The sequence below is a fragment of the Apiotrichum porosum genome (genome assembly GCF_003942205.1).
Source record: "Apiotrichum porosum strain DSM 27194 chromosome Unknown scaffold_4, whole genome shotgun sequence".
Lineage (NCBI taxonomy): Eukaryota > Fungi > Basidiomycota > Tremellomycetes > Trichosporonales > Trichosporonaceae > Apiotrichum > Apiotrichum porosum.
In genome coordinates, this window is record NW_021167111.1 from 451,443 (window position 1) to 477,971 (window position 26,529).

At 60.6% G+C, this 26,529-nt stretch overlaps 8 protein-coding genes across 8 annotated transcripts; 2 read left to right on the forward strand and 6 right to left on the reverse strand.

The window, feature by feature from the left end:
* Positions 1-121: 121 nt before the first annotated feature.
* Positions 122-676, reverse strand: EHS24_006896 (uncharacterized protein; the record flags this gene model as incomplete). Its single annotated transcript, XM_028622289.1, has 3 exons — positions 122-126; positions 415-595; positions 656-676. The coding sequence occupies 3 exons, from the start codon at positions 674-676 to the stop codon at positions 122-124; spliced, it is 207 nt and encodes a 68-aa protein (XP_028477181.1).
* Positions 677-1,830: 1,154 nt separating this feature from the next.
* On the reverse strand, positions 1,831-2,100 carry EHS24_006897 (uncharacterized protein; the record flags this gene model as incomplete). The annotated part of the gene is made up of 2 exons (XM_028622290.1): positions 1,831-1,974; positions 2,041-2,100. The coding sequence occupies 2 exons, from the start codon at positions 2,098-2,100 to the stop codon at positions 1,831-1,833; spliced, it is 204 nt and encodes a 67-aa protein (XP_028477182.1).
* A 3,908-nt stretch (positions 2,101-6,008) lies between these two features.
* Positions 6,009-6,393, reverse strand: EHS24_006898 (uncharacterized protein; the record flags this gene model as incomplete). The annotated part of the gene is made up of 4 exons (XM_028622291.1): positions 6,009-6,079; positions 6,132-6,187; positions 6,238-6,255; positions 6,356-6,393. 4 exons carry the CDS (start codon positions 6,391-6,393, stop codon positions 6,009-6,011), a joined length of 183 nt encoding a protein of 60 aa, XP_028477183.1.
* Positions 6,394-8,085: 1,692 nt separating this feature from the next.
* PDE2 (3',5'-cyclic-nucleotide phosphodiesterase) lies at positions 8,086-11,951 on the forward strand (the record flags this gene model as incomplete). The annotated part of the gene is made up of 6 exons (XM_028622292.1): positions 8,086-8,677; positions 9,191-10,477; positions 10,528-10,850; positions 10,888-11,253; positions 11,302-11,714; positions 11,765-11,951. 6 exons carry the CDS (start codon positions 8,086-8,088, stop codon positions 11,949-11,951), a joined length of 3,168 nt encoding a protein of 1,055 aa, XP_028477184.1.
* A 271-nt stretch (positions 11,952-12,222) lies between these two features.
* On the reverse strand, positions 12,223-19,266 carry EHS24_006900 (uncharacterized protein; the record flags this gene model as incomplete). Its single annotated transcript, XM_028622293.1, has 12 exons — positions 12,223-12,613; positions 12,672-14,566; positions 14,612-15,061; positions 15,100-15,253; positions 15,293-15,450; positions 15,502-15,626; positions 15,670-16,196; positions 16,236-16,609; positions 16,650-17,320; positions 17,359-17,626; positions 17,667-18,380; positions 18,430-19,266. The coding sequence occupies 12 exons, from the start codon at positions 19,264-19,266 to the stop codon at positions 12,223-12,225; spliced, it is 6,564 nt and encodes a 2,187-aa protein (XP_028477185.1).
* Positions 19,267-19,897: 631 nt separating this feature from the next.
* On the reverse strand, positions 19,898-20,852 carry ATP23 (Mitochondrial inner membrane protease atp23; the record flags this gene model as incomplete). The annotated part of the gene is made up of 4 exons (XM_028622294.1): positions 19,898-19,906; positions 19,957-20,169; positions 20,292-20,548; positions 20,621-20,852. The coding sequence occupies 4 exons, from the start codon at positions 20,850-20,852 to the stop codon at positions 19,898-19,900; spliced, it is 711 nt and encodes a 236-aa protein (XP_028477186.1).
* Positions 20,853-21,226: 374 nt separating this feature from the next.
* Positions 21,227-22,714, reverse strand: EHS24_006902 (uncharacterized protein; the record flags this gene model as incomplete). The annotated part of the gene is made up of 6 exons (XM_028622295.1): positions 21,227-22,009; positions 22,045-22,215; positions 22,261-22,365; positions 22,407-22,517; positions 22,557-22,628; positions 22,676-22,714. 6 exons carry the CDS (start codon positions 22,712-22,714, stop codon positions 21,227-21,229), a joined length of 1,281 nt encoding a protein of 426 aa, XP_028477187.1.
* A 1,489-nt stretch (positions 22,715-24,203) lies between these two features.
* FBA1 (Fructose-bisphosphate aldolase 1) lies at positions 24,204-26,214 on the forward strand (the record flags this gene model as incomplete). The annotated part of the gene is made up of 8 exons (XM_028622296.1): positions 24,204-24,233; positions 24,392-24,424; positions 24,464-24,490; positions 24,672-24,683; positions 24,764-24,769; positions 24,832-25,234; positions 25,305-25,581; positions 25,914-26,214. 8 exons carry the CDS (start codon positions 24,204-24,206, stop codon positions 26,212-26,214), a joined length of 1,089 nt encoding a protein of 362 aa, XP_028477188.1.
* Between the last annotated feature and the right edge of the window lie 315 nt (positions 26,215-26,529).

A 26,529-nucleotide genomic window follows, 5' to 3' on the forward strand; every position in this document is an offset into this window, starting at 1 on the left:
GGTAAGTGATTCGCAGTGTGTGCCATCCTGGGATCCTGGGTGCGGTTGGTTCCACACACACACACATCACGGATCACGGAGAGCCCGACGTTGGAGGGTGAGCGGTCAGTCCACCAGTTGATCAAGCTTCGCCCCTCAGCCTCGCCTCTGTTCCTTGGAATCGACTCCCAAGCGACTGCCACGTGCATATGGACTGCTTCGCGCTGCGCGCACTGGAGGTGTGTTATGACGACTGCATGCTCTCTCATGGTTCACAGTCAATGACGGGCTCGTTCGGATCATCTCGGTTCTGGCCTTGTGTCTCTCTCTCGTTCTCGCTCGTGTCTCTCTAGGGTTTGCCGCTCGCTGTGCCTTTGGTCAGTGCGTGGTTCACTTCCCCTCGTCCCCTCCCCCTTTTCCCTTCCCGCCACCCACTGGATTTCGTCTTTGCAGACACAGAGGTTCCCGACATGGACGTGGCGACGCGCGTGAGGCCCGACGAGATGGTGGAAAAGGTCTTTAGGCTCTTCGAGTCATCGGTCTTGGTGTACTTGGGGTCGGTGATCTGGTCTGCGCTGATGCAGCACGAGAGGAACGAGAACTCGTCGGCGGGGGCCTGGGACGCGTCAGTGGCGGTCGTGCTGGGGTGGGTGGGTGGGGGCTAGTGGAGGCTCACCTGGAAGTTTGTGACAGTCATTCGGGGTTGACAGAGGTAAAGTGGTGGGATGGGTGTTGGTGGGGTTGTGTCGAGTGTTGATGTTAAAGAAGGTCGAGCTTCCTTGATCCTCTCCTTTGTACCAGGTGGCCTTCCTCGCCGCCGGCACTCAAGAAGCAGCCGGGTGGCTCACTGAGCATTCACAAGACTGCAGATCTGGACATGCACACGTGTGCGGTCCGTGCTCCCATGCTCACACTCCCGTACTGAAGTGTTACAGGATCGGAGGCTGTGGTGTAGTCGTGGCAGTGCACTGGAGTGGTGGTGGTGTGAGCTTCTCGCCGATCCTGTCGGAGGATCGCTGGTGGCGCGGACAGTTGGTGATGGCGGATTGTGGAGCGGTGGCAACAAGTCCCACCGCGCCCACTGGCCCGCTGGCCACCACACACGTGCACCTTAGCTGAGTGCATGAGTGTCAAGTGTCTATGTATGCACACTTATGCACTCGGGGACAGTGGGGGTATATGGGTATGAGATCTGGTCACAAGTCACATGGTACTCGCCTGGCCAGTTCCACGACTTCGGCGATTCAAGCTGCCACACACGTCGCCCAGGTAGAAGGGATCCCGCACCAAGGGTGTTCAGCACCTGTGTGACATGGAGCACAGCTTCGTGTTTCCATGCACACAGTGATCAGTGATCAGCTGATAGACAAAGGTGGATCCTTCACCGAGCTCCACCCAGGCCGGAGAAAGCCATGAAACCCCTTATCCTCCGATTGCACCCATAGCGAATGGTCCGTAGTGTGTTTCTCGCTGGCCCGAAATACACACTACTGTTTTTGCGCCGAAAACCAGCTGATGTGATTCGAACCTGGTACCCGTGATTTTGTGCTTGCCACCCAGAGGCCAGCGGCCAGCGATCCAGCGACCTGAGATGCGTGCGCTTCTTCCATTCGCTTGTGCATCTTCTCTTCTATTGTGGTCAAGCTTCTAATCTACAGGTCTCTATGTACAATGTCATTAGGGTCTTGCGTGGGGGCAGGGGGCAAGTACCGGTCGGGGAGGGGGGTCTTGGTATTAACGACCGCTGCTGGAAGGCATGGCGGCAGCTCGGCAGGTGTGCAGTGTGTAATTGGGGCAGGGCGGCAGCGCGGCAGTGTTATTGTGCGTCTATATGTTCCGAGTCGTCGCGCATTAGATGTCCGACGCGACGGAGAGGTACGAGTAGTACCAGTCCCCAGGGGTCTCCTTGACAGGGGTGGTGGCCGCGGCGGTCTTAGTGGTAGTGGTTGGCTTTGCGATGGAGACGCGGTGGAGGGTGTGGTTGACGGGCTTGGTCTGAGATTGCGAGTCAGCATCATGCCTGGTAAATACAGCTGGCCGGCATGGCCGGGCGGCACTCACCATCTCGAGCATGCCGCAGGTCAGAGCGAGCGACGAGGGGTTGACAGTGGTGGACTCCATGGCTAGTGTGTGTGCTTAGAGAGAAGAGTAGAAGGCAAGGGGGCAGGTGGATGAGAATCCGATACACCTTGCTATCGCGCTGATATATGCGTCGACTGGGATGGACCGACGCGTGCTTGTTGTGGGGACACGAGGCATCGCACCATTATTTCGAGTCCAGTGCACCCCCGCGGAATTCAATCTCAGCCACTATCCTAGCTATCAGCCCACCCGCCCACAAGCGCAGAGGCTGATAAGGTTCCCCAAGCCGGCGGCAACGGCGCGGGGGAGGAGGACCTTGCCCAGCTTTGCCCCTTGTGGTGAGGACGTCGCTACCGGCGCTTGCTGCAGCATCTGCCCCCGTGTCTGTGGGGAAATCGCGCCCACACGCTCCAGAGCGCAGCGCGTGCGAGTAGTGAAAAATGTTCTGCGCGTGGGACGATGGGGTGCATCCATGCATGGGCATGCGCTGGAACCCTGCAACCCTGGCAGCATACGTGTGGGGTGTGTTGCATATGCACAGCTCGGGGGAGCGTGGACGCGTCTCGTCTCGACCATCTCGACTCGGTTGCACCTGAATGCTGCCCCCCCAAAACGATTTCGATTTCAGTTTTCCACTCCCGACTTTTTTTTTTCAAAAGTTAATTGAAATCGCTTAGCACGCGCGGTCCCATCTCGGAGTGTGCGGAGAACACCGGCTGCGGCGGCAATTGTGGTGCTGCTGTGGGAGTTGTAGACAGCATGTGTTTGTGCGATGCACCCCGAGGCAGACACGTCGCACATGTACATGTCCACACTACTGGGGACACACTGTACACTGGTACACTGGGGAGCTGGACGGGGCGTCAGCACGTCAGTACGTTCAGTACAGAAGGCGGGGTATACACGCCACTGGCCATTGGGGATGCGCCTCAGCCACAATGGTGTCACCTAGTCTCGTGATCGTGGGCTGCATACGCTATCCTTCTGCCCCAGGGTGTACCGTTTGGCACGGGTCCCCGCATGCTACTGGCAATGAAGCTGTGGGAGCTCCATCCACCTCGACCCAGCATGTTGAAGGAGGTCAAGGCTGCGAGTACACTGTCTCTCTTTGAAGGGCTAGCGCCCGTTCTGTCACACCTCCGACCAACACATACCGGTGACTATCTGAGCCCTCCTGATCACCGAGCTACCAACACGAGCTTCTGCTGCGTCAAGCTGGCCTCTATCTGTTGTAGTGCACCGCAAAACACAAACCGTACACCCGCAGGACAACGGCCTCGCGACATTTAGCTCGTGTTGGAACTGACCGACGCCATGGATCCAGGCCCACACTGGACGGTGCAGTTCAACCCTGCCGGGGCTGCCGAGGGGTCCGAGGGGCCGACCGATCTGCGGACGACTGCTCTGGCTATATGGATATGGGGGCTAGACCACACGCCATGTCAAGGGGTCTCTGCAGCCTGCAAACGGCCTGTTGTGTGGGTTGACTGGGGGCCTGGACGCTGTTCCTAGATGGCACGAGCTGTCCTCTGCCACGGCACGGCTCTCATCTGCGTGTGCTTTGAGTGTCGGCAGCGCAAAGTCGGATTGCTTCTACGGCCAGTGCTGGTTTCTGGGGTTCAGCTTGTCTCCCCCGACGCCAGAGGTGCTTTTGTGCACGCAGAACAAGCCCAGAACGATCCCACGGTTAGTGGCAAAGTGGCTCGCCGTGCGCCAGGTGCGGTGGACGGCCACTGGCCACTGGCTTCTGGCCTCTGGCGTGTCTGGGCCACGACAAGGCTGAACCGTGGTACCGTGGGCTTGACCGTCTGAAACATGTCTGCGGCCGGCACAGGCGGCACGCGGGGGATGAAGTGGCCAGACTGGACGCGCGAGTGCCTCATATGCGCCTCTACATCGTCTACGTGTGTTCCTTCTCACCAGCAGCACCAAAGACCACCATATGCAGAGGCACGCTCCTGTACCACCTCTCCTGCATCCTGCAGGCACGTCCCCGCCGCGACGTACCGCGGTGCGCGCCTGAATGGATATACGGACTAGGTCTACGTCCGTCGTTTTCTACAGAGTGAGAGTGGGGTGGGTGGCCTTTGAGATCCTGATTCACAATTGTGTGTGGGATATCCGTTCCCGTCGCCCTCTCCCCGGAGGTGTGGTGTGGTGTGGTGTCATGCCGGCCTTGAATGTGCGATTTTGGTCCCTCGGGTCTGCTTGACACAGGGCAGAGTGTGGGGTGGGACTGGGCGGAGAGGGGGCTCAAATGTAGTGGGCTCGACTGTTGTTGCCCCAGGGTCGAGGCCCATCGGATGCTAGGGTGCTGTGATGGTGAATGATGACCGCATGCGAAAAGTGTGTGAGTTGGATCCCGGCGCCCCGTCTTCCATTCTTCTAGTGGGAGAGTTGCGTGTGTGTGGATTGGGCGAGTGCTCTCGAAGAGGCTGGGTGGACTCTCGTGCTCGCTGGGGAGTCAGCTACAAGCCTAGGCGGCGGGGGCGAACACAGCTGAGCTCACTGTATGTTGTCCAGCTGCCGTCGTCGCAAAATGGCGCTACCGTGGTCCCGTGTACTCTATCGGGATGCTGACGACGGCCTCGCCGGGCTCGATTGGCCTGAAGGGCCCAGAGGTGACGGTGACGGTTGTGCCGCCGGGGCAGGCGACAGTGACGGACGAGCCAGACGTGCTGCGCGGCGATGGCCGTGGTGGCGAGGGAGCAGGCCTGGGCCACGCTGCGCTCGCTGGAGACAAGGTGTTGCCGGGGTACATTGCGGTTGTGGGATTGAGTGTACTGTCGTGGTGGTTGTTGCTGTTTGAGGGGAACGAAACGCCAGCCTTCTTCTGCTTAAGTCGCTCGAGTCCTTCCAGTGGCGATGAGGGGCCAAGAGAAATGCCGATCTGGGGAGCTGGGGGTGTAGAACCCGGAGGATATCTGATCTCTGAGGACGGGCCGAGGCCAAAGGGGCGTGGTTGATGCGTGTGTGTGCAAGTGGACGTGTGGACGTGAGCGATACCGAACTGGCCAACGAGTGGAAACCGCAAAGTGAGTGTGTGTGGCGTAAAGGACTCGTCCAGACCTCCCCCTTCCCTCGCTGTCGTTATATACAACTCTGGCCCTTTCAGCCCATGGTGCCCCCCGACGGCATGAAACTCCCGAACGAGGACCACACGCACCGCTCCAGATCTCCTTGGACATTGGCAGAGTAGCGCAGCCGACAGTGCCGAGCTCGCCGTCTCAGGCGGGGACGAGGACAGAGGCCCAGAGGCCAAGTGCAGATCTCGGCGTTGCGGCCGCGTGTCAGAGGCTGGGCAGGTGGCTTGAGAGACGGTCGGAGGATGGCAGAAGCTGCACCGTTTGGGTGGGAGACACAGCTGCTCTTGCTGCTACTGCGCTGGTACGAGTGTGCAGTGGTGCTCTACAGTCTCCTGTAGTAGCAAGTCGTCCCTTGAGCAGGGCTTATGCATGAGCCTCAGTTACGAGAGATGAAACAACCGCAGCCGTATTCGACCACGCATCTGGCCGTCGTTGGCAGTCCCACGCGGCCAAATTGTTGTGATTCCCATTTCATGCCGGCCACTTCAAAGTGAACAATGGGTCCAAGCTCAGCGCCAAGGTCGTCCCGGCCGCCGCCGACGGCGGCAGTCTCCTCCATCTTGTCCATGGCCAGACCCCGGCCAGGCTCTGAACGGGGGGTGGTGGTTGGTTGTGGTGGTCAGTGCGGTGGAACACAGAGTCAGAACGTCGAACGCCACCGTTCAGTGGCTCCGCACTTCCGGACTGTCAGGCGGTACTCTCATTGTGATAGCGATAGGACGCGGCCGTAATCGGACTGTTCGCTGCTGGCGCTGGCCATCACTTTGGTGGCATTCACTTCACTCTCTTATTGCGCCTACTGCTACTACCACTACTGTTATTCGTTTCTCACCAGGGAGCTCAGCACTGCAGGCTGTCGAGTTACTTCTTGCTCGAGCCGTAAGACTGCGAGGCGTTGCCCGAAGGCGAGGTGTACTGGCTGTAACCGCTGCCTGGGAACGTCAGCCAACCTCTAGAACGTCCACGCCGTGCGAGCAGACTCACCGCTGTTGTAGTAGCTGCTACCGTTGGTGTTCTGGTAGTAGTACGAGCCGTTACTGCTGTGGCTCGTCAGCACACTGCGCCGTCATCTTATCCGGAGAAGACTCACTTCGAGTAGTGGTATCCACTGTTGCCAGTGTCCGTGTTGACACGGGTGTCGTACGAGTTGCCCTTTGTCATGTTAGATGGACAGTCCATACCAGTATGTGCGGCGGTGGGGGACTCACCGGCTGTTCTGGCCGTGGCTGGTGATCTGGTCAGGCATTGTGGTTGTGAATCTTTGTGTGGTGTGAGAGAAAAGGACAAGGTGGGAGAACGACTGGTCAGGCGTGTCGACTGACGTGCAGATTAGCTTATATAGGGGCGGACGCTCCCTGCTGCGATAGGGGAGTATCACACTCGTGTGCGGGTGTGTATCACATTACCACAGTTCCGCATGCGCAACGAAATAGTCCAGTCAGCTTTTTGATCAGTTGACCATCGAGACCTGGGTGGAGGGGATGATGGGGTGTTCCTGCTTGCGGCGTTGCGGAATGCAGTTTGGCAGGTGGGTCGTTCCGGATGATGCTGCAGCTCTGACGGGGCTCTCCGAGGCAGAGAACAGCAGCCATGTAGTGTGTTTTGGTCTGGAACACTGTCTCTTCCTCCCGTTGCCCGTGGCCCGTGGTCTGTGGTCTGTACATGATGGTGAGACACACTCTCCCTCTCTCGTGTAGTGTCATGGTCGGTCGGCTGTCGGTGAGCTGTGAGTGTGTGTGGGGTGTCCGCTTTTGTCTCTGATCTCTGATGTCATCCTACATTGTCGGACATGAGCACAGTGCGCCTTGAAACGATGGTGCACTTGGACTTGTCATTTGAGACGCCTCAGTCATTCAGTCAATACAGCAAGTACTTACTAACACTATGGTAAGGACTTGCCGGGTGTGCCGCCAGAAATATAACCTTTCTTCTGTCTTGCGAGCTATATGAAAGAGCCCACGCGACTGAGCGGCAGGCACACGGCGAGGGAGAGCGGTGACTGACTGAGATGGGTTCTGTGGTGGCTGCGCCGGTGACTACACACGCTGATCCCATTTGTATATGGCTGAGTTGAAATGACGAATTTGGGTGGGACCATCCCTATATATGCCCCACGTTATTACCCAAAGAGGCAACAAATTATATACACATGTGCCTTCCCTCCCCACTGTACGCCACTGCCCGCCCAGGCCGCCCACAACCGAGACCAAGCGAACAACCCCCTCACCCCTCTCTGTGCGTGCCGCCGCTTTTCGTCTCGTCTTGCGCACACACACCCATATCCTCGTCCTCCTTCCTTGCTCTCACACCCTCACTCCTCCACTCTGGCCACTCCCTCTGCAAATCTCAACACTGCTCTCTCCCCCTCTCTCTCAGGCCACCCCGTCTCCTGTCCACACCAATCCCCGTTCGGCCACTCCGTCCATCCCCCTTCCTCCCCACACCGCCGCAATCCCCACACACGGGCTGGCCTGTTCGACCTCCACTTGTCGCCCTGCTCGGCCGCCGTCGACCTGGTTGTCTTGGACGCTGCAAACCCCACCTTGGCCCCACTCCGTTTCGTCCCCGCCGTCCGTCCGTCCGACGCCCGTTTATCACTGAGCAGAGGGCGCGCTCCGCGTTCAACAACCAACACCTTACTACCAAGGAGCAGCACAAGTCTTCCGACGTCGGCACTCTCCCCGGGGCTCGGCTTCCACCCCGTTACGACACTCCCGTCGACGCCAGCACTTTGCCAGTACGTGCCTTCATCTCAGCCCCGCGCGCAGGGTTTGTGTGACCTTGGCTTGGGAGCCTCGTTACTCGCTCGCTACAGTTCGCAAAACTGATACGAAAGCCCAGTTCCCAGTCGTCGTGTTGAGCACGGCACGCCCACGCGTTAAACAACATCACATCACTTGCATTCTCTGCCCACATCTACAGCCCACTCCACGTCGCCATGGCCGCCAATTCACCCATTATCGCGTCGTCGCCGGTCTCAATCCTCGTTCTCTTGCCCGAATCCGTCCAAAACGGCCGACAGCGACCCATCCCTCCAGCTCTCGCCTCGCGCGGGTCTGGCCCAATACCCACTCTGAGCAGAACCAACAATGCATCGGCAGCAGCAGAAGCGGAGCTTGACCCCGTCCTCGTCCAGAGTCGGCGGTTGAGTCTCGGCGTGGGCCTCGGTGCCGGGTTGCAATTGTCGGGGAGTGCGTCCTCCTCCAACGCTAGTCTCGGCTTCAGCCCACCTTCCCCCTCCAACACACCCAGCGCACACCGTCATATCGGCACGACAAAAACTGGGCCAACAGGCCAGCGCGAGACTCGCGCAGCCGACTTTGGCACCAAGCACTTCCCACAGGCCAGCCGGTCCAACAACCGGCCCTCTGCCGGCCCCGAGTCGGCTGCTGCCCACGCCGCCCTGCGCGCGCCCCGAGGAAGCATTGCAGTCCCCAGCGGTGTGGGCATCATGTCGTCGGCGACAGGACGTCGCGTTGGCGTCGAGGGTGACGAACTCGTCGGCAGCTTGCGGCAGAGTGGACTGGAAGGTGAGTTGTCTCTGTCGTCCGCGGGAGCCCCTCGCATCCATTCTCCTGTCTTCTCCTGTGTTTCCCGCTGTAGCGCACACCGCAGCAAGAGAGGGCTAAATGCGTGCGACCTCGAGTTGAGCGATGGCGCTGGGCGAGTACCCAGCTCAGCCATCAGGCACAGACGGAGAGCACACGCTTCCCCAACCTCGACGGTTGCTTCTTGTTACCGGTCGTACGAGCTGCGTACCTTGCTTGTGCCCGCCGTACATGTTTGCGTGCGCACAGGTGCTTTCTCGTCGTGGACAGACGGTTTCGAGTTGTTGGGCCCGACATCTGTCGCGAAAGAATGGCCTGTGCGCACTGACGCCGTGGGCACGTGTCTGATCGACCGTCGATCCCTCGGCGTGCGCCGATGTGGGCCACAATGATCTCATGTTCTCATACACCTCCCTCGATCTCACACTCCGATCTGTGGCTCCCTCTCATCCTTGTACTTGAGTAGAACACCTGCTGATCCCACCCCCTCTTTAGTCACTGCGGTTCGACAGACCTCGCATCTCCCAGGCATCATCTCCACCATGACACCAACGTCAACCCTCTCCCAGCTGTCTCCTCGCGACCCAACACAGTCCGTGCAGCAAGTTGTGCTGGTGCCATTGGGCGACACGCCTTCCCTGCCATCTCTGTCCCTCCTCCTCTCGCGCGGCACCACGCCCAGCGCTGTGTGCTTCCAGCAAGATCTGGTGGACCGTGCCTCGCGGCTCGAGGAAGACTGGATCAACTCGGCGGTCAGGACGATCGAGCAGGTCGCTCAACTGTGCAACACGAGCCCAGAGGAGATTGCGACCCCACGCGCGATCATTGTTGGCTACGTCTCTAGCGGCACCTTGTCGCCTGCCGCCCTCGAGGCGTGCATGAACGCTGGTGCCTCTGGCGTCCTTCACCCTCCCTATGACGCGCATACTGCCCTCGTGTTGAACCAGATCGTCGAAGCAGCCAGGGACGGCAAGGCCTCCACTGCCGCGTCCTTGTCAACCTCGCCGTCCCACCCCAACCTCGCTGGGGCCAGCGCGTTTGAGGATGAGACCAAGGTCGTCCTCACTCCCACCGCCCTCGCCATGGGTGCTGAACACGAGAGCGAGAAGGTCCTATCCGCGTTCACCCATCACCGTCGTCGCCTCAGCACGCAGCTCAACCTGAGTCGCGTAATCTCGCCTGCGTCTACAGCCAGTGTAGACGGCGAGTCTCGCCACGACCGCGAGGGCCTGAAGACTGGTTCCACCAGCTCGTCCGTTGGCCCGACAGTCGCCACACCTGGATCAACGACACTTGCCCACTTCCCATCCCTCGCGCACATGTACGACCAGTCGAACCTTGCGGCCATCAGCGCTGCAGAGGCACGACGTCGCAGTGTGGACACTGGCGGCATCGCCCTGGCCTTTGAGCGTGCGAACAGGGACGCCGAGGGCGCGGACGGCGACGCTCCTCACCACGGACACGGCCGCCACAGCAGCATCACCATGGTCGCTGGCGACAAGGAGCAAGAGGCGGCAGGTGGCAGTACGACGACGCAGTTTGCCGAGGTCCTGGGCGACATGTACGAGCAGACCATGGCCTCGATCGACATTCAGATGGGTGACTACGAGACGCTGGCAGCTCCCATCCCGTACGAGGAACGTGTCCGTCTCGTGAACGCTTTGAGGGAATGGGATTTCCGGCCACACCTCCTCAGCCAAGTGGACCTTTTCCGTGTGCCGTGCCTGATCTTCGAGGTCATTTTGCATACGGAGGGATTGGCCGAGCTGTGTCTTGACAGAGGTAGGTCGAGCTGCAAATGAAGCGGAACCTGTAGCTGACACCCCCTGCAGACCAAGTGAACCGCCTGCTGTTCGCCATCAGAGCCATCTACCACGCACCCAACCCCTACCACAACTACGTCCACGCTATCGATGTCTTGCAGGCAACCTACCTCTTCCTCGTTGGGATTGGGGTGGCGCCTCCATTCGACTTCTTCCTCGAGCTGGAACCCGGAAAGTCGGTGTGGCGCAGACCCTCGGAGGAGGTCAAGCCGCCCGCCGGCCTCGGCACGCGACGCGCACGCAGCATCTTGCGTCCGCAAGACGTCCTTGCGGTGCTCATCGCGGCCATTGGGCACGACGTTGGCCACCCTGGTCTCAGTAACGCGTTTATGGTGGGTAATTAGTCCTGGACTACACTGACCCGAGCAGAAGAACGCCAAGGTACCGCTGTCGGTCGTGTACGATGACAAGTCGGTGCTCGAGAACATGCACTGCATGCTCATTGTCCACCTGCTTCGCAAGCATGGCTTTGGCTTCCTCATCGGCAACCCATCGCCAGCCGAGGCCGAGCGCTACCCTGCGCGCGCGGCCATTGACTCGCGCTCGTTCCGCCAAGTGCTCTACTCTGCCGTCTTGGCCACGGACATGGCACTCCACTTTGCGTGGATCCAGCGTCTCAAGGAGTATGGCGAGGCCATGCAGGGCGAACACCCTGTGGACCGCGACGACCTGTCCGAGGCGGACCGCGTCGTGCTCTGCCAGGCGCTCATTAAGTGTGCAGACATTAGCAACCCCGTGAGCTAGCCCCTGCAACGCCCTGAATGCCCCAGCTGACACCTACAGACCCGTCCCATTGACGTTTCGGAGCACTGGTCCACCGTCCTCCTGGACGAGTGGACCAAACAGGCGTCGCTCGAGGAGGAGCTCGAGCTCCCCGTGTCTGTCGTTTCGGGCATCGACGCGCGCGGCCAGGCCAAGGGCCAAGTGGGCTTTATCGACCTGTTCACCGAGCCCTTGTTCAAGGCGACCGCCGTCGCCATCCCCGAGATGCAGGCGTACACCGACTCGTGTATGAAGAACCGCTCCATCTGGCAGTCCCGCCTCGAACGGCTGGACGCCGACGAAGAGGTCAACGCGGCGCGCACGGCCGCGCTGCGCAACAACGTCCGCCCACCGACCCCCGTCCGCCAGGACGACCGGTTCAACACACTGTTCCCGCTCATCCTGCCCTGGACGCTCGTGGCGGCCACGACGGCGTACGTGCCCGACTCGCCCAGTTCGTCCCCGCCCAGTCGCCGACCAACAGCCCGCTCCGCGGCCACGCGCACACCAGCTCGGCCGCGCAGGCCGTCCGCGTCGTGTACCGCGACGAGGTGCACGACCGCTCCATGCTCCCGCGCCACGTCCTCGCGCTCACGGGCTTTGACCCCGTACACGGCACGCGCCGCATGAGTACCCCCGAGGCGCTCCTTGTCCAACCCCGCTTATCATGAGGTGTGCGAGCGCCCACAAAACCTCGTTCGTTTCACCCATGGAATGTCTCTTTCTCTCTCTCTCTCTCGACGCCCCGCACACAATCAATTCACGCATACTTCTTCGCATCGGTACGCTCCCCATCTCGTCCTCTCTCGTATACGTGTACTGTCATTCTGCAAATGTAACATTGTGCACCGGCTGTGCATCGCTCCAGAGGCCAGATGCCTAATTTTTAACTGATCAGGGGGTTGGTTACATACAGCAAAAACAATAACGAGTTATATATGTTTAGGCGGGATACACGGGCACACCATACACCACCGGCGCCGCGCCCGTGAGGTACTTGAGCTTTGCCTTTGGCCGGGCGGCGCTCACGGCCTGCACGACCGAGACGCCCGTGCGCTCGTGGCCGTCGACGTGCTCGGCGTCGAGGCCCAGGTCATCCATCACCAGCGCCGTGACCAGGTCAATGTCCTTGTCCGTCACGTCCCAGAGGTTGCCGACGAAACACGGGCATCCGGCAAGCACATAGTCCCACGGCGTGCCGGTGCGGTCGAGGTCGCCATAGTCGCGCAGCAGGCCCGACGAGCAGCCCCACAGCATCGTGACGGCGCACCGCGGGAGCGCGCGCACGTCCAGCCCGCGAATGTACTCTTCACCACCGCCGTGGCCGTAGTAGCTGAGAGGAGAATGTCAGTTGGGAACCTCTTTTCGCTGGACAGCCCTGCACAACTCACATGACAAACTCGGACTCGCGCAGTGCGTCGGCCATCTCGGCCTGGCTCGGGACGCGGCCGACAATGCCCTTCCATCCCTTCTTCTCGAGTCCGGTCAGCCGCTCCTCGAAACGCTTCTGGGTGCCGACAAGGTCGCCGCTTGGGTTGAGGAAGTAGCTCGTCTTGGAACGGTCAAACGTGCGGTGGGCCGAGTCGACGCCGCAGTGCTGACCGAGGGCGATCTGGTCGAGGACGAACGGGAGGGACGGGATACGGCTGACGGCCCTGCCGCGGAGGCTGGGGATGGACTCCCATGGGATGCCCTGGACGTTCTTGTCCAGCGCGAGAAGGAGGTGCTCGTCGCTCTCGACCGGGTGCGTGATGCCCATGGCGATTTCGAGGTCGATGATGGCGCTCTTGACGTCGACGCCAATCTGGTCAAAGTCGAGTTCGGCGAGCGCGACGGCAATGCCGTGGAACTGGTACAGGTCGAGCACAAAGTAGACCAGGTCCTCGACTTCCTCGTCCTTGCACTGCGACGACAGCGTGGCAAAGCACGCGAGCAGCTCGTCGTTGAGGCGCACGCGGGCACCCTTGCGGATCTCCGAGCCAGCACTGGACAGTGCGGCTTGGAAGATACGGTCCAGGCGGTCGCGGAACGCGTCAAATGCCTTGGGCTCAATCTTCATGCGCGGGTTGAGGACGGTCTTGAACGCGCCCAGCCAGCAAAACTCGATTGACGCGAGGAGCTCGCCGAGACGCGCGTCCAAGCCCTTGCGGTGCTCCCACCATGCCGGACGGTCCTCGTGCTTGAGGTTCTTGATGCCCTTGATCTGCTCGTCGTTGGCCGCCATGATCTCGCCAAGCTCGGTGATGCCCGCGTCGAACGTAAACAGCTCGCTCTCGTCCTCGCCCTCGCGTCGGCCTTGGCGGTCGAGAGGGATGCAAAAGACAATGGGCTCGTGGCCGTTCTGATGGCGCGATACGAGCATCGTGTTGCGGTCGTCCGTGACGGTAATGCTCACCACGGCCCAGTTGGCAGGCAGGCCGCTGAGGTCATGCTCGGTATGGAGCACCGTGCTGGTGGCGTACTTTGCACGAATGTTGTCCCAGTATGGCCGCATGGGGTCGTCGCTCTCCCAGGTCTGGGGTTCCAGAGATGGCCAGTCCATGTCGTCCGCCTCGGCATTGGGGAACTTGCTGTCGATGGCCGGAAGGAGCTCCCTCTCGAGAGTGAGAGACGGGATAGAGGCAAGCATGCCCGCTGCCGACGCGGTGGTGGTAGCTGAGCCTTGCCCGAGCGAGGTCTGGAATGCGCCGAGGAGCGCCAACGAGACACAAGCCTGACGGACGTCCTCGACACGGCCGGTGGCAGCGACGTTGGCGAGGGTGTCGCGGAACGCATGGGCCGCGCGCTCCAGCAGAACCTGTGCGCCGTGGCGAGTCGACTGGCGTTCCTTGGCGCGCTTGTCGGGCGAGCCCATGGTCATGGCAATGGTCGACTCGGTCAACGAGCTCATGAACAGGTCGGTCTTGAAGTTGCCAAAGGCGTCTTGCATCGCCACCCTGGCCTCGAGGAGCTGCTGCTGCGCCTTGGTGCCGGCCGAGGCCGGGATGAGGTCGAGCTGCTCACGGATAGACTCGTACTCGTCAACAATACCAGCCTCGTGGAGGAGCCAAGCACGTTGACGCAGGACCTGGCTGAGCACATGGGGGAGTAGTGGCTCCCTGGAGGATGCCGCCGCGCCGACACTGTCCTTGCGAGACTGTTCCTCGACAGTGACAAACTCGGTGTCAAGGCCGACAATGTTCTCAACAGCCAAGATGAACTGCTCGTCGGCCTCGGGTGCCTCTTGTTGGCGTGAAAACAGCTCGCCGCGCATACGCCGAATCTCGATCGCGTCGGGCCCGTCAGTCTGCCATGTCAGCTGACGTACTGTGTAGAGTCTACAACAACTCACCACTGTTAGAATGCCCGCAGCACGCTCCAGCTCTTCTGCAGACTTTTCGAAATGCAGCTGACGTGTCTCCAGTTCAGCAGAGTGGGAGGCGACCCTGGCGTCGAGAGCCGAGGAACGCATCGAGGGCACCATCCCGCGCGCCATGCGGATAAAGTACTCGCTCTCCTTGACGGAACCGCGCTGGGCAGTGGCGTTGACGAGCTCGATGGCAGAGTCGAAAAGCGCCTCGGCGTAATGCCACTGCAAGCCCGTGAGGTGCTTGCCCTCGAGGGCGAACGCTTGAGGCTTCTTGGCCTTGGGGTCCGCTGGCGCGGCGGCCTCCTTGACCTCCGTCTCCTCCTGCACCTGTTCGGACTGGGCGGCAGCAGCAATATGTGAGATGCCGTGTGCCGCTCGGCACCAGAGTCGGTAGGCAATAGTAAGGCTGTTGATAGCTGCTGTTACGTCCCCCTGGGGATGTCAGCTTGACCCATTTGAGTTCAACTTACTTCTGCCAATCGGATAGCCGCCAGTGCCGAGTGCGAGAGCGCAATACGCTGCTTGACAGCACACAGCTGGATCCAGCGCGCCGCGTACGATCCAGCCGGCACCGGGTCGGCAATCATGGTCGCCAAATTCTCCGCCTCGAGGTACTCGTCCCGACTGTAACGGTCAGTTAACGCCAGATAAACCTCAACTTACGCATTCTCGACGTGGCCCGAGACAGCGAGGAAGCGTGCATAGGAGAGGTGGAGGTCGGCGCGAGTCTCGATGGATGCGGGGCTCTTCTCGTCGCTGGCCTGCTTGATCGCGTGCGCGAACACCACAGAGGCGCGAGAGTACTTGCCCAGGCGACCGTACTCGGTGGCCAAGTGGGAAGACGTGTAGATGAACGCTGCATGTCAGCTCACCGGCGAGCGGTCTAGCTCACCATCGACTGTGCCATCGTTGTGGCGCTGCAAGGCGCGGAGCACCTTCAGAGTCTCGAGTTTGGGGAGCACATGTCCGAGGAGACCGAACAGGGAAGACAAGGCATCTGGATGAGAGCTGTCAGCAACATGAATCACGATAACACTCACTGAGGAGCTGGCTCAAACGTTCTAAACTGTCAGTACGCAGGGCTTGAGGAGGCTGCGCGGCAGTGGTCGACTTGGCTGGACTGCCCTTGGCAGCTGCTGTTGCTGTCTTGGTAGCGGTGGCCTTGGTTACGCGGGTCCTTGCTGGAGCGGACGTGGCAGTCTTGGTCGAGCGAGACGTAGTACGAGCGGCCGCACTGCTGCTCGACACGGTACGCGAGGCAGTACGCCTGCCAGTGGCGGCGGGGAACTGGGATGTCCGCACCGGAGGAAGCACCGTGGCGGAAATTGCGCGCAGAGCAGCGTGGCCCAGATCAGCGACAGCAGTGGACGGCTCGGTTTCCGAGTGATACGCATTCAAGGCGCGGAGGACGAGGGCGGAAGCGTGATACTCGGCTTTGAAGCATGCGAGTTCGCCGTCCTTGTTGAACCCCTTCTGAGCGAGCGAGTCCACTTCGTTGCCGACAGAGTTGAACCGTTCTGGAACGGCACCGCTGGCTGCGATGAGGGACAGCAAACGCACGCACACACTGAACGTCAGCTCATTACCACAGTATACGAGAGCTTACCGCATGCGACGAAGTGGATAAGTCGCCGCGTCATAGAGCGCAAGCGCCCCATCGACGAGCGCGACAATGGTAGTCTGGACATGGGGGCGGAACTGCGCCTGCTCGAGCGACTCGATGACACGTTCCGCAATGGCACCACGAACCGCCGTCGACAGGTTGCGGGAAGCGAGCTCGGCGAAGAGCACAGCGGCAAAGTCGGTGTCGAGAGGGTCGTCCTGGGTGAGGAGCGCCGTGCAGCGCTTGAGCGAGACGTTGTAGTCGTCGAGACTGGCAAAAACCGCACACACGGGGGTCGACGCAATGGCAGACTCAATCTTCTGCACTGTGGCAATGTCGATGTACGCCAAGCTCTGGGCGTAGGCGACGAGGGCAGCCTGGTTGAGTCAGTGCCAGACGTAGGCGACATATACTCACATTCTTGTCACTGTCGTGGAGACAGATTCCCAGCAAGTCAAACCGCTTCTGCAGAGCGCTCTCGATGGACCGCCACGCCGGCGTCTGAGCCGCGACCTCGCGGTCGTCGCCGCAGCTGTCGAGAATGGCCACGGACCAAGTACACGCACGACGGGCCAGCGGTGCCGCCCTCGCTTTGGCGTTTATGCGGAGAAGACGGATGGCCGCAATCTGGTCCGTCTGCGTGAGGCAGGCCAAGTACTGCAGGCGGGCCGCAGCCGCATGCATCGAGCAAGTCTCGCAGAGCGCGTAGACGCGGTCGAGGAGAGAAACGACGAACAGCTCGTCTGCTGCCGGGTCCCAGGCGCGTGCGAGGTTCTGGGTCGAGTCCACGACGCCAAGGAGGCAGTCACGCACGACGTTCTGGCCACGTGCCTTGTCGTCACTCTGAACGAGGAGGCCCTCGAAGAATGTGATCTGGTCAAGGAGCCATTGTCGTGCAATAGGTGACAAGGCAGGGCGGTCGATGAGTTTGACGACAACACGACGGACACGTTCCACAGCGCGCAATGCGTCCGCAATAGTTGCGTACTCGTCACTTGGCTCCACGCTGCACAGGGCTGCTAGGAGGTTATCGAGCTCGATACCTTCCAGAACAGCCTGGAGTGTGTCGGCAGGCGGTGAGTCGAGTTCTGATGTCAGCTTAAACGCCAGAGGGGCTTCAGCTTACTAGCCAACGCCGCAGCCTCCACGAGGGCCTTTGCCAGCGACGCGCAGATGCGCAAAGTCTCAGCACCAGCATTGTCAATCTTGCGGACAGTCTTGACGGCACGGCTAAGGGATCGCGCCGAGGTGACCGAGACCGGGGTGGAGGGAGCAGTCGAGGCGGGTGAGCTCGAAGCAGACGAGCTTGGCGCAGAAACAGCACTTCCACTGGAGATGGACGCTGCAGCCGTCGCGGCAGCCAGCGCACTGTCGATGATGGCCGAGTCATTGAGCTGGGGAGGTCAGTTAAGCGAACACTACCTGTAACCTCACGTTACGACCAATACCGATCCACAGGTCGGCGACCTTGGGCCACACGCCACCAAACCAGGTCGACCGGTCGGCTTGACGGGACGCCACGAGTCGTTCCATGATGTCGACCATGCGCTCGATGGACGCGGCCACCTCCTTTCGCCAAGCGTCGTCGGCCTGCGCCTCGAGGGCGAGCTGGACGGTACGCCCGACCGACGACCAGACCTTGGACGGCGCGTTGGTGGGTGACTGCTCCGACGCGGCAATGGCAGTCGCAAAAGCGGTGACCTCCCGCAACAACAGCCAAGGCCGCGTGGCTGGGGTGCTGGGTATGGCCGACGCACGACGGTAGAGGATGACAGCTAGTGAGCCAACAGCTGTGGCTGGGAGGGACGGTGCGAGGACAAAGGGGCTCAGTGGATCGGGGGTTGTGGAAGGAATGGCGAGGAAGCTCGAGACAGTGTCGGCGTCCATACCCTCGAGGGACAGGAGACAGCTCCAAGTTGCCAACGAGAAGTTGCACACGAGGGTCCGCACGGCTTCGTCCACATCGTCGGTGGGGCGAGGGAAGATGGCGAGGTCACGCCACTCGGGCCGCACGACGGGTGGAGTCTTGGGCTTTGCCGAGCCAGAAGTCGCGGTGGACGGCGCAGGGGCCTGGTCCATACCGTTATTGCTGTACAGCCCAACAACATGGGGCTTTGCAGCACCAAGCGCCAACAAGGCCTGTTTGTGCTGATCCAGTCAGCTTTCAGTGCCCAAAGTCGCCTACCAGCTGACGTACCATTTCCATGCACACGCATTTGAACACAATGTTGAACGCACCGCGCTCGACGGCCAGGCGCTGCGGGCCGGTCTTGACGCCGCCATAGAGCTCGCGGAGGACGTTGACCGCCGCCATACCGTGCCGCAGGGCCTCGTCAACCTGTTTATGTGTGATGGCAGGAGCCGAGGTCGCGGCCGCCGCCTTGGCAGGCGGCGTCGAGTACTTGAACCCAGCCTTCAGCGCCTCGATGAGCGTGCGGAGCGCCTCGTTGCTAGCCTGCTGGGCCGCCTGGGCGCGCTCGCGCGCACTCATCGCGCCGGCCTTGACCCACGGCAGCTCGGGCTGGGCCTCAACTGGTGCTGGGGGCTCGCGCTCAGTGGGCTTGGTGGCCTTGGCCTTGGCCCTTGTGCCCGTCGCTGTGGGTGCTGCGGTGGTGGCCGCCGCTGTCGTCCTGACGCGGGTGCGAGTCGGCGCCGAGGAAGGTGCCAGGGCGGCGGATCCACTGGCGCTGGCGGCCCCGACCTTGGCTCCAGCCTTCGTCGCCGCCGCTCGGGCCGCTGTGGTCGATGCAGCGCGCGGAGCAGGAGCGGGTTTGGCAGTGGCGGTCTTGGTAGCTGCTGTGGTGGTGACCTTGGAGGCTGAAACGGTGCGTTTGGTCGGTGCGACAGAGGTCGGCCTCGTGGGTGCCTTGGGCTGGGGTGCGGGCTGGGACACCTTGAGCACACGATCGAGGTCGCTGGCGAGCGAGTCGGCGTCGGCGGTCGCGGTCGCGGCGGCTCGTCGTGTACGTGTCAAACGGGTGGTTGTCGAGGCGGCCGCTGTAGCGCCCGCCGTGGCCGTCTTGACGGCCGGCATGGTGATTATGGGGGATGTTTATGGTTAGGAAGGTTGACAAGGATCCACAAAGCAGTCGCGTTCTTGTTGTTGTTCGGGTTTGCCCTGAGACTAATTGTTTCCGTCGGCGGAAGTAAACGGATTGATTGCTATTTGAAAGTTGGAGCTGGGTGGCTGGAGCAGGGGGTGTCTGCTGGCGGTGGCAGCTTGCACCACGGCGTTGAGGAGGCAAGTGGAAGCAGACGGACGTTCATTGAGGACTGACATGCAAAGAGACAGAGGTATTGCGTACATCAGGTCCACCGGTCTAATCTTGGAATATCTGCTGGGAGGGCAACTGGAGACATCCTACTGGCTGGTACCATCGGTTCGTCCGTCCCCTTTCGTGTGGTGGCGGCAGGCAAAGCAATATCTCCTCAGAGCTCTTCATTAGCCGCTGGCTGTACTCTCCACTGGCTACTGAGTGTAAAGGGCCACCATATACCTGGGTCAGTAAGCATGAAATCTCAGTCCGCCACATGACGCCGTTTCTTAGCGGCTATGGCAAACCGATCCACTCAGGCACTCTCACAACAACCAGAAGACACGCAGGCGACGGCAATGGCTAGGAGTACATATGGCATGAGTGGTAAAACACGGCGCTCTACGCAGTCTAGTAGATCTGATAACGAGTCAGCTGCGAGATCGGCCCCACTTGCCAGCTTTACTCACCTCGTCAAACGGCCTGGTGTCCTTGAAGCAGCTGTCCCAGACCTCGTTGACGGCCCGCTCGGCGTCCTCAACCGACTTGCAGTTCGGGTGGTCCTTGACGGAGAGGACCGCGCGGCGCTTGACGCAGGCCTGGTGCTGCTTCGAAAAGGCGTAGTGGCCACGCTGGACCTCGCGGGACCAGCGGCAGTCGCCGGACAGGTTGGCGGCGCGGATCTGGGCCCGTGTCAGCTGTGGGCTACTCCGCCAGAGGCCAGAGGGATAGACGGCGGGAGTGTGGAATATCCAAAAGAGTAGGGGCAGACGCGTTGTGCACAGCAACAGAATCTGGCACTCACCTCGGTACATGCGTGGTGGCGGAGGTTCATCCAGTCGACCTTGAACTTGCAGTGGTCGTAGGCGTGGATGAGCTCGTGGGCGAGCGTGTCCTCCATGTGCTTCTTGCTGGACACGCGGTTCTGGCACAACAAGATACCGTGGGCGGGGGAGAAACCTCCTGCGCGGCTGGGGTCGCATGGGTGACACTGCATGGCCGAGGACGGGAACTCGCACCCGGCCATCTTGAGGTGTTTAAGGAGGAAGACAATCATCGGGCCTGGCGTTTGTCAGCTACCTTGTCGTCCTGTGGCATCGGATAGCTGTTAAGTATGAGGCAGAAAATACCCACTAGTCGTCATGAGCTCCTTCTTCCACCCCTCACACCTGTCCCAGTCCTTCTCGAGCGTCTGCAGCTCTAACCGGCGCTGGCGCTCCGCCTGCTCCGAGTCGGACAGGCCCAGGCCCGTAAACTGGGCCATGGACTTGCGCCACTGCTCGAATGCCGGCGACGACGTCGACGCCTCTGCGCTGAACGCAGCGGTGCCGCTCCCAGCCTGCGGGAGCTCGTTGGTGGCGGACATGGGGTTATGGAGAGAGTGAATGGTTGACGTTTCGAGTTGGCGTCGGAAACGAAAGGGAAGTGGATCCGAGATTGAAATCACGGGTCCTCCACCGGAGGCCTTAATCCGCCGCGCAGTGGACACGATCGTGTTTGCCACCGCCCACAGCAGGCATGCAGCCTACATTGTATCACTTGGGGAACCCCTGCTGACTACAGTATACAGCTCAGCAGTACAACTGCTTCTCTAGCCCTCCTTGGCGAGGCTGGAAAACATGACCCTCTTAACTGGGAGGACAATTTAATCAAATCTGGAGCCAAATACAGACCCTCTGAGTGGCAGACAGGTCTTGCTGTGACTGCACACATGGCATGCGGGAAATGATACAACAGACTTTAATACCTCCTGACTCCTCCCTCTCCGCCAGCACACCACACACCATCCGATGCAACTGCCCAAGTCTCGACGCTGACGGCCTCCCATCCCGCATACTCCTCCTTGACCGTGGGCGTAATGGTGGCGCCGTCAACAGCGAGACCCAGGCGGCACGGGAGGCCCGCACTGGTGCCCACGAGCAGGTCGGTGTCGTCGCCGCTCGCGTGGTCCACAAACACAAGGCTGAATACGGGCCCCACATTACGCCGAACGATAAGTGGAGGGACGTCCTCGATGGCGCCGGGCGCCGCGAGGAGAGTGTCCATGTTGCGGACCACGATGGTGCCGTTCGTGTGGCCCGTGGCGATCAGGCCCGTGGCGGGCGAGTAGGCGATGCATTCGAGCCTCGAGTCGACGAGCGCACGCGAGGTGAACAGTGCCGGGGAGCCCGAGTCGGACGACAACGCAAACGCCGACACGGTTCCGTCGGGCGTGGCAGCCAGGATGACGTGCTCGTCCTCGCTGTCCACGCCGAGGGCGCGGAGACCACGCGCGTCTTCGACGACGACCATGGCGTCAATGAACTTGCCGGGGTACACATTCCACTGCTTGACCTCTTCGCCCTTGCCAACGTCCCAGAGGCGCACGGTGCCGTCCTTGCTTGCCGAGAGCACCTGGCGGCCCACACCGACAATGTGCGTGGCGGTGATGGCGCGTGTGTGGCCGCGAAGCGTACGTGGGTTGATGCCCGTCTGCGAGGAAAAGATGCGCACAGACAGGTCAGACGATGCAGTAAGGACGACCTGGTGGGTTAGACTTTATCGACCCGACGACCCACCTCGCCGCTGGGGAACCACTCCACATGGAGAACGTCGCCGACGTGCCCCTTGAGCTCGACCAGGGCCTTGGGATCTGTTGGAGACACGACAACTGCGTACCCGTCTGTTCCGCCAACGACAAGCTGCCCTGACTTGTCAGAATAGTCGATGCTGTTGACATGGAGTTCGGGCTGTGTGGAGTGAGCTGATGTCCCACGCGACGAATCTCAGCTTACCGAAACATTGGTCGCCTTGGTGTACGGCAGGTTGACCACCTGGCGCGGGAAACGGACGGGAAGATTGGAGATGGAAAGAGAGGGGACAGTGACGAGGAAGTTGGTCTGCAAGACGTCAGCTGTTTGCAACACACATGGCAGCTCACCTTGGATACACGCTCGACCTCGACGCCTTCCCTCGATGTCATGTCCACACCGCCGCCCTCGCGCACCGAGACGCCAATCTTGCCGTTCACTAAAGACTGTCCGACGTGGTACTGCGAGAGTTAGCACAATGTGGTGAAGAGTTAACTCACAGCTGAGACCCAGACGTCTTCCTTCAAGACAATGCCTTGCTCGACATCGTCAAACACCGCGAGGGCGTCATGCTGGACGTCAGCTTGTCACCACCTTCTGCAGGAAGCCACCAGCTCACCTGGAAGTCGACGAAGGGAAGGATTGTGACCTGGTCCATGTTGGCTGAGCCTGGCGAGCTGCCTGACTGTGTTTGAGTAGCACGATGATGCGTCGTTGAAGGGGACGAACGTCATTGAACTCATTGAGTGGAGGTGTGGATCGGCAGGACACATGACGTGTTATTTGGGTGGACATCGGAAGGTTATCAATAATCAAAACCGATTGTTTTAGCCGACAGTGTGCTGTTGCGGGCGATCTGACGAGCGTGGCGCCATCCCCGTCGCAGACTCATATTGTACGCTCCGTCTGTTGTCTTGAACCCAGCTGTACGTGTGAACCATGCCACCTGCACTAGAACGGTGTGTAGTCTGCTTGAGCGACTGAGAATGTGGGACGATGACGCACACCCGATTCGTGAATAAACAGATATTCATGAGGCACCATCCTCTTGGCTCCTGGTCACTTTCTAGCCTGCGATGAGAACCTAACAGTGACGTCCCTTGTGAATCCTATATCCTAGGCCCTCCGCTTCCAGACTGCAGCGGACGGACGGATCAACCAGGACAACAACCCCCGCGACTTCCCCGACCTCGTCTCGACGCGTCGCGCATACCCGTGGGCCGGCAGCGACGGCCCGGAGTGGCCGGTAATGTGCAGCAACATGACCGTTAGAGCCGGCACAGCAAGGTCCGGGTGCCGTTGACGGAGCTCCACTTGACAGCAGTGCGGGGTTGGCATGTGTCAATGCGTTTACCACCCCTCGCACCCGTGGCGGTGTGTGCTGTGTGCTGTGTGTGTTTGGAATATGGTCTGCTGATCACCATGGTGTGTTCTGAGAAGAAGTCTTGAGGAGAACTCTTGAGAAGAACCCTTGCCCACAAGCACGAATACCCACGTCCCAAGGCAACAATACAAGGTTCCAAATGGCTTGTCCTTGTTGCTCGTAGACGACCGGTGGACTGGCCACATTGACAGTCCGGGTCTACCCGTGGTGAGAGGTGGCAGTAGACTTGACGGGGTTAATGTGGACGGGGTCCCGCTGTTGACGGGCGACCGACCGTAGAGTGACGAGGGCTGGCGTGCGTGCCCTTGGCGTGCCCCTGCCCACGCACTATGTTTACGTTTCTCTCTCCCTCGTCTCCCTCTCGGCGCTGCCCACCGCGTTGTGCCCGGTGACTTGAATGGCGATGGTGTGCAGTATGGCGGGCCGGGACGATCCGGCGGTGACACGGGCGCCACAGGCTGTGGATGGTTCGGCGCTATTCGGTGAAATGCGATTACCCCGCACCTGGGCTGCCGGGCTGCAGCGAACCAGAATGGGTACAGTGAGAGCAAAGCCGGCGGGAAGAGCTCGTGGAGATGGGGTCCACTCAGGGAAGGCACGTCACGAGTGTACCGCTGCCAGCCAGTTGGAAGCCTCACAGCGAGAAACAGGGGGGGGACAGGACGCTCGCTCTCTGCCCCAGCGCTTTCCTTCTTAAGTATCCCACATCTTTCAACCCCTCTTCTCTTCCTCCATATCCCAAACCAAAAACACACATCTCACAATGTCTGCTGGTGCTCTCTCCGTCGTCCCCGTAAGTCACTCCCCTCTCCCCTTCTCCCATCCCTCCATTCTACAGTAGCATCATCTCCGTCCCGCCGTCGTCGTCGCCCATTTTCCCGATAGCCGAGCTGCTACCTGCTCTCCCTCTCTCCCTCTAGCCGTGGAAGCCTTTACTGACAACTCATACAGGCCGGTGTCCTTTCGGGCCCCGACACCAAGAAGGTTTGTCTCTCCTAGCGAGACAAAAGTACTGACCTTTAGCTCTTCGACCACGCCAAGGAGAACAAGGTGAGTTTCCGAGCATGGCTCTGGTCGTGAGGCATGGGAAAGTGGTTGTGGAGGCTTGTCATTTGGGTGTGTGTGTGTGAATGTCTTTTCCCGACACACATACACCCCAAGATCTCGCTCCATATCCCTGTCCAGCCTCCTCCAGTGTGTGTGTACAGAACTGTATGCTGACGTGTCACAGTACGCCATCCCGGTACGTCTAGGCCTTGTGCCCTCCCACCAAGCGTGATATGAGAGCCATAAACTGACGCGTTATCTCGTTTCGTCCGATAGGCCATTGTGAGTGTTGCAGCCGCCGCTGGGCAGCCCCTATCGCACACCTGTTCTAACAGCGCCCCCAGAACGTTACCTCGTCGTCGGTTGTCAACGCCGTTCTCGAGGCCGCCCGCGACAACAAGTCGCCCATCATCCTCCAGGTCTCGCAGGGTGGCGCCCACTTCTTCGGTGGCAAGGGCCTCTCCAACTCGGCCAAGCAGGAGGGCTCGATCGCCGGTGCCATCGCCGCCGCTCACTTCATCCGCGCCATCGCCCCCGCTTACGGTGTCCCCGTCGTGCTCCACACCGACCACTGCGCCCACAAGCTCCTCCCCTGGTTCGACGGCATGCTCGACGCCGACGAGGCCTACTTCAAGGAGCACGGTGTCCCCCTCTTCTCGTCGCACATGCTCGACCTCTCGGAGGAGTCCAAGGAGGACAACATTGCCACCTGCGTCAAGTACTTCAAGCGCATGGCTCCCATGGGCCGTGAGTGTGCTTCCGGCCTTGTTATTCCCGAAAACACGAGGTACCCTGTGCTGACGTCATTTCTCCCCAGAGTGGCTCGAGATGGAGATCGGTATCACCGGCGGTGAGGAGGACGGTGTCGACAACACTGGTGTCGACAACGCCTCGCTCTACACCCAGCCCGACGACGTTTACGACGTCTACAAGGCCCTCCAGCCCATCTCGCCCAACTTCTCGATCGCCGCCGCCTTCGGCAACGTCCACGGTGTCTACAAGCCCGGAAACGTCAAGCTCTCGCCCGAGCTCCTCGAGAAGCACCAGGCTTACGCCGCCGAGCAGCTCAAGCAGGCCGCCGGCTCCAAGCCCATGTGCGTATTTGCATTCCTACTCTTTCCTCCCCCCTCCCCTCCCCCCTCCCCTCCCCCCTCCGCTACCCAAATAGACAGTGCCACCTTCTCCTTCAATGGGAAGATAGGCGATCCGGTCAGCGTATACCAACCACCCACCACATTTAGAACTTGCTTGCCCTTCCCTTCAATGCCACCAGCTACGGCTGCGTGGGCGCTATTTGCTCGCCGCTGCCTCCTTTTGAGGGGCGGTGGGCGGCGTGGGTAGTGGGCGAGGAGGTGTCATATTGGTGTCACATTTTTTTCCCTCCGTCGCCCTCTGTGGTCACTCCTCAGTTATACTGACGCAACAGCTACCTCGTCTTCCACGGCGGCTCCGGCTCGACCAAGGAGGAGATTGCCACCGCCGTCAACAACGGTGTCGTGAAGATGAACGTCGACACCGACACCCAGTGGGCCTACCTTTCGGGTGTCCGCGACTTTGTCCTCAACAAGAAGGACTACCTCCTCAGCCAGGTCGGCAACCCCGACGGCGCCGACAAGCCCAACAAGAAGTACTACGACCCCCGTGTCTGGGTCCGCGAGGGTGAGAAGACCCTTGTCGCCCGTGTCAAGGAGGCCTGCACCGACCTCGGCAACGTCGACCGCCTCTAGATTCCCTTTGTTTCGCAAGGTGTCTAGTCGTTTTCACATCCCCCCGTTAGTAGCGTCTGTGGGCCATAAGGTCGCAGCAGTAAGAGTAGGACGTATGTCAGGAACTGCATATTAGTGAGAGAGAGAGACAGACGGGTTGAGCAGGGCGTTGTGGGAGCAATTGAGGAGGGGCTTGTGACAAAGTCCACTGACAATGGCTCACGCTAGCCCGCCGTCACATCACAGAGACGAGGGGCCTGATGGAACAACGGCGCATTCAGCACCAGCTGGGCTGGGACTCCGCATGCGATCTCGCACGCCGAGTTGGGTTGTCGA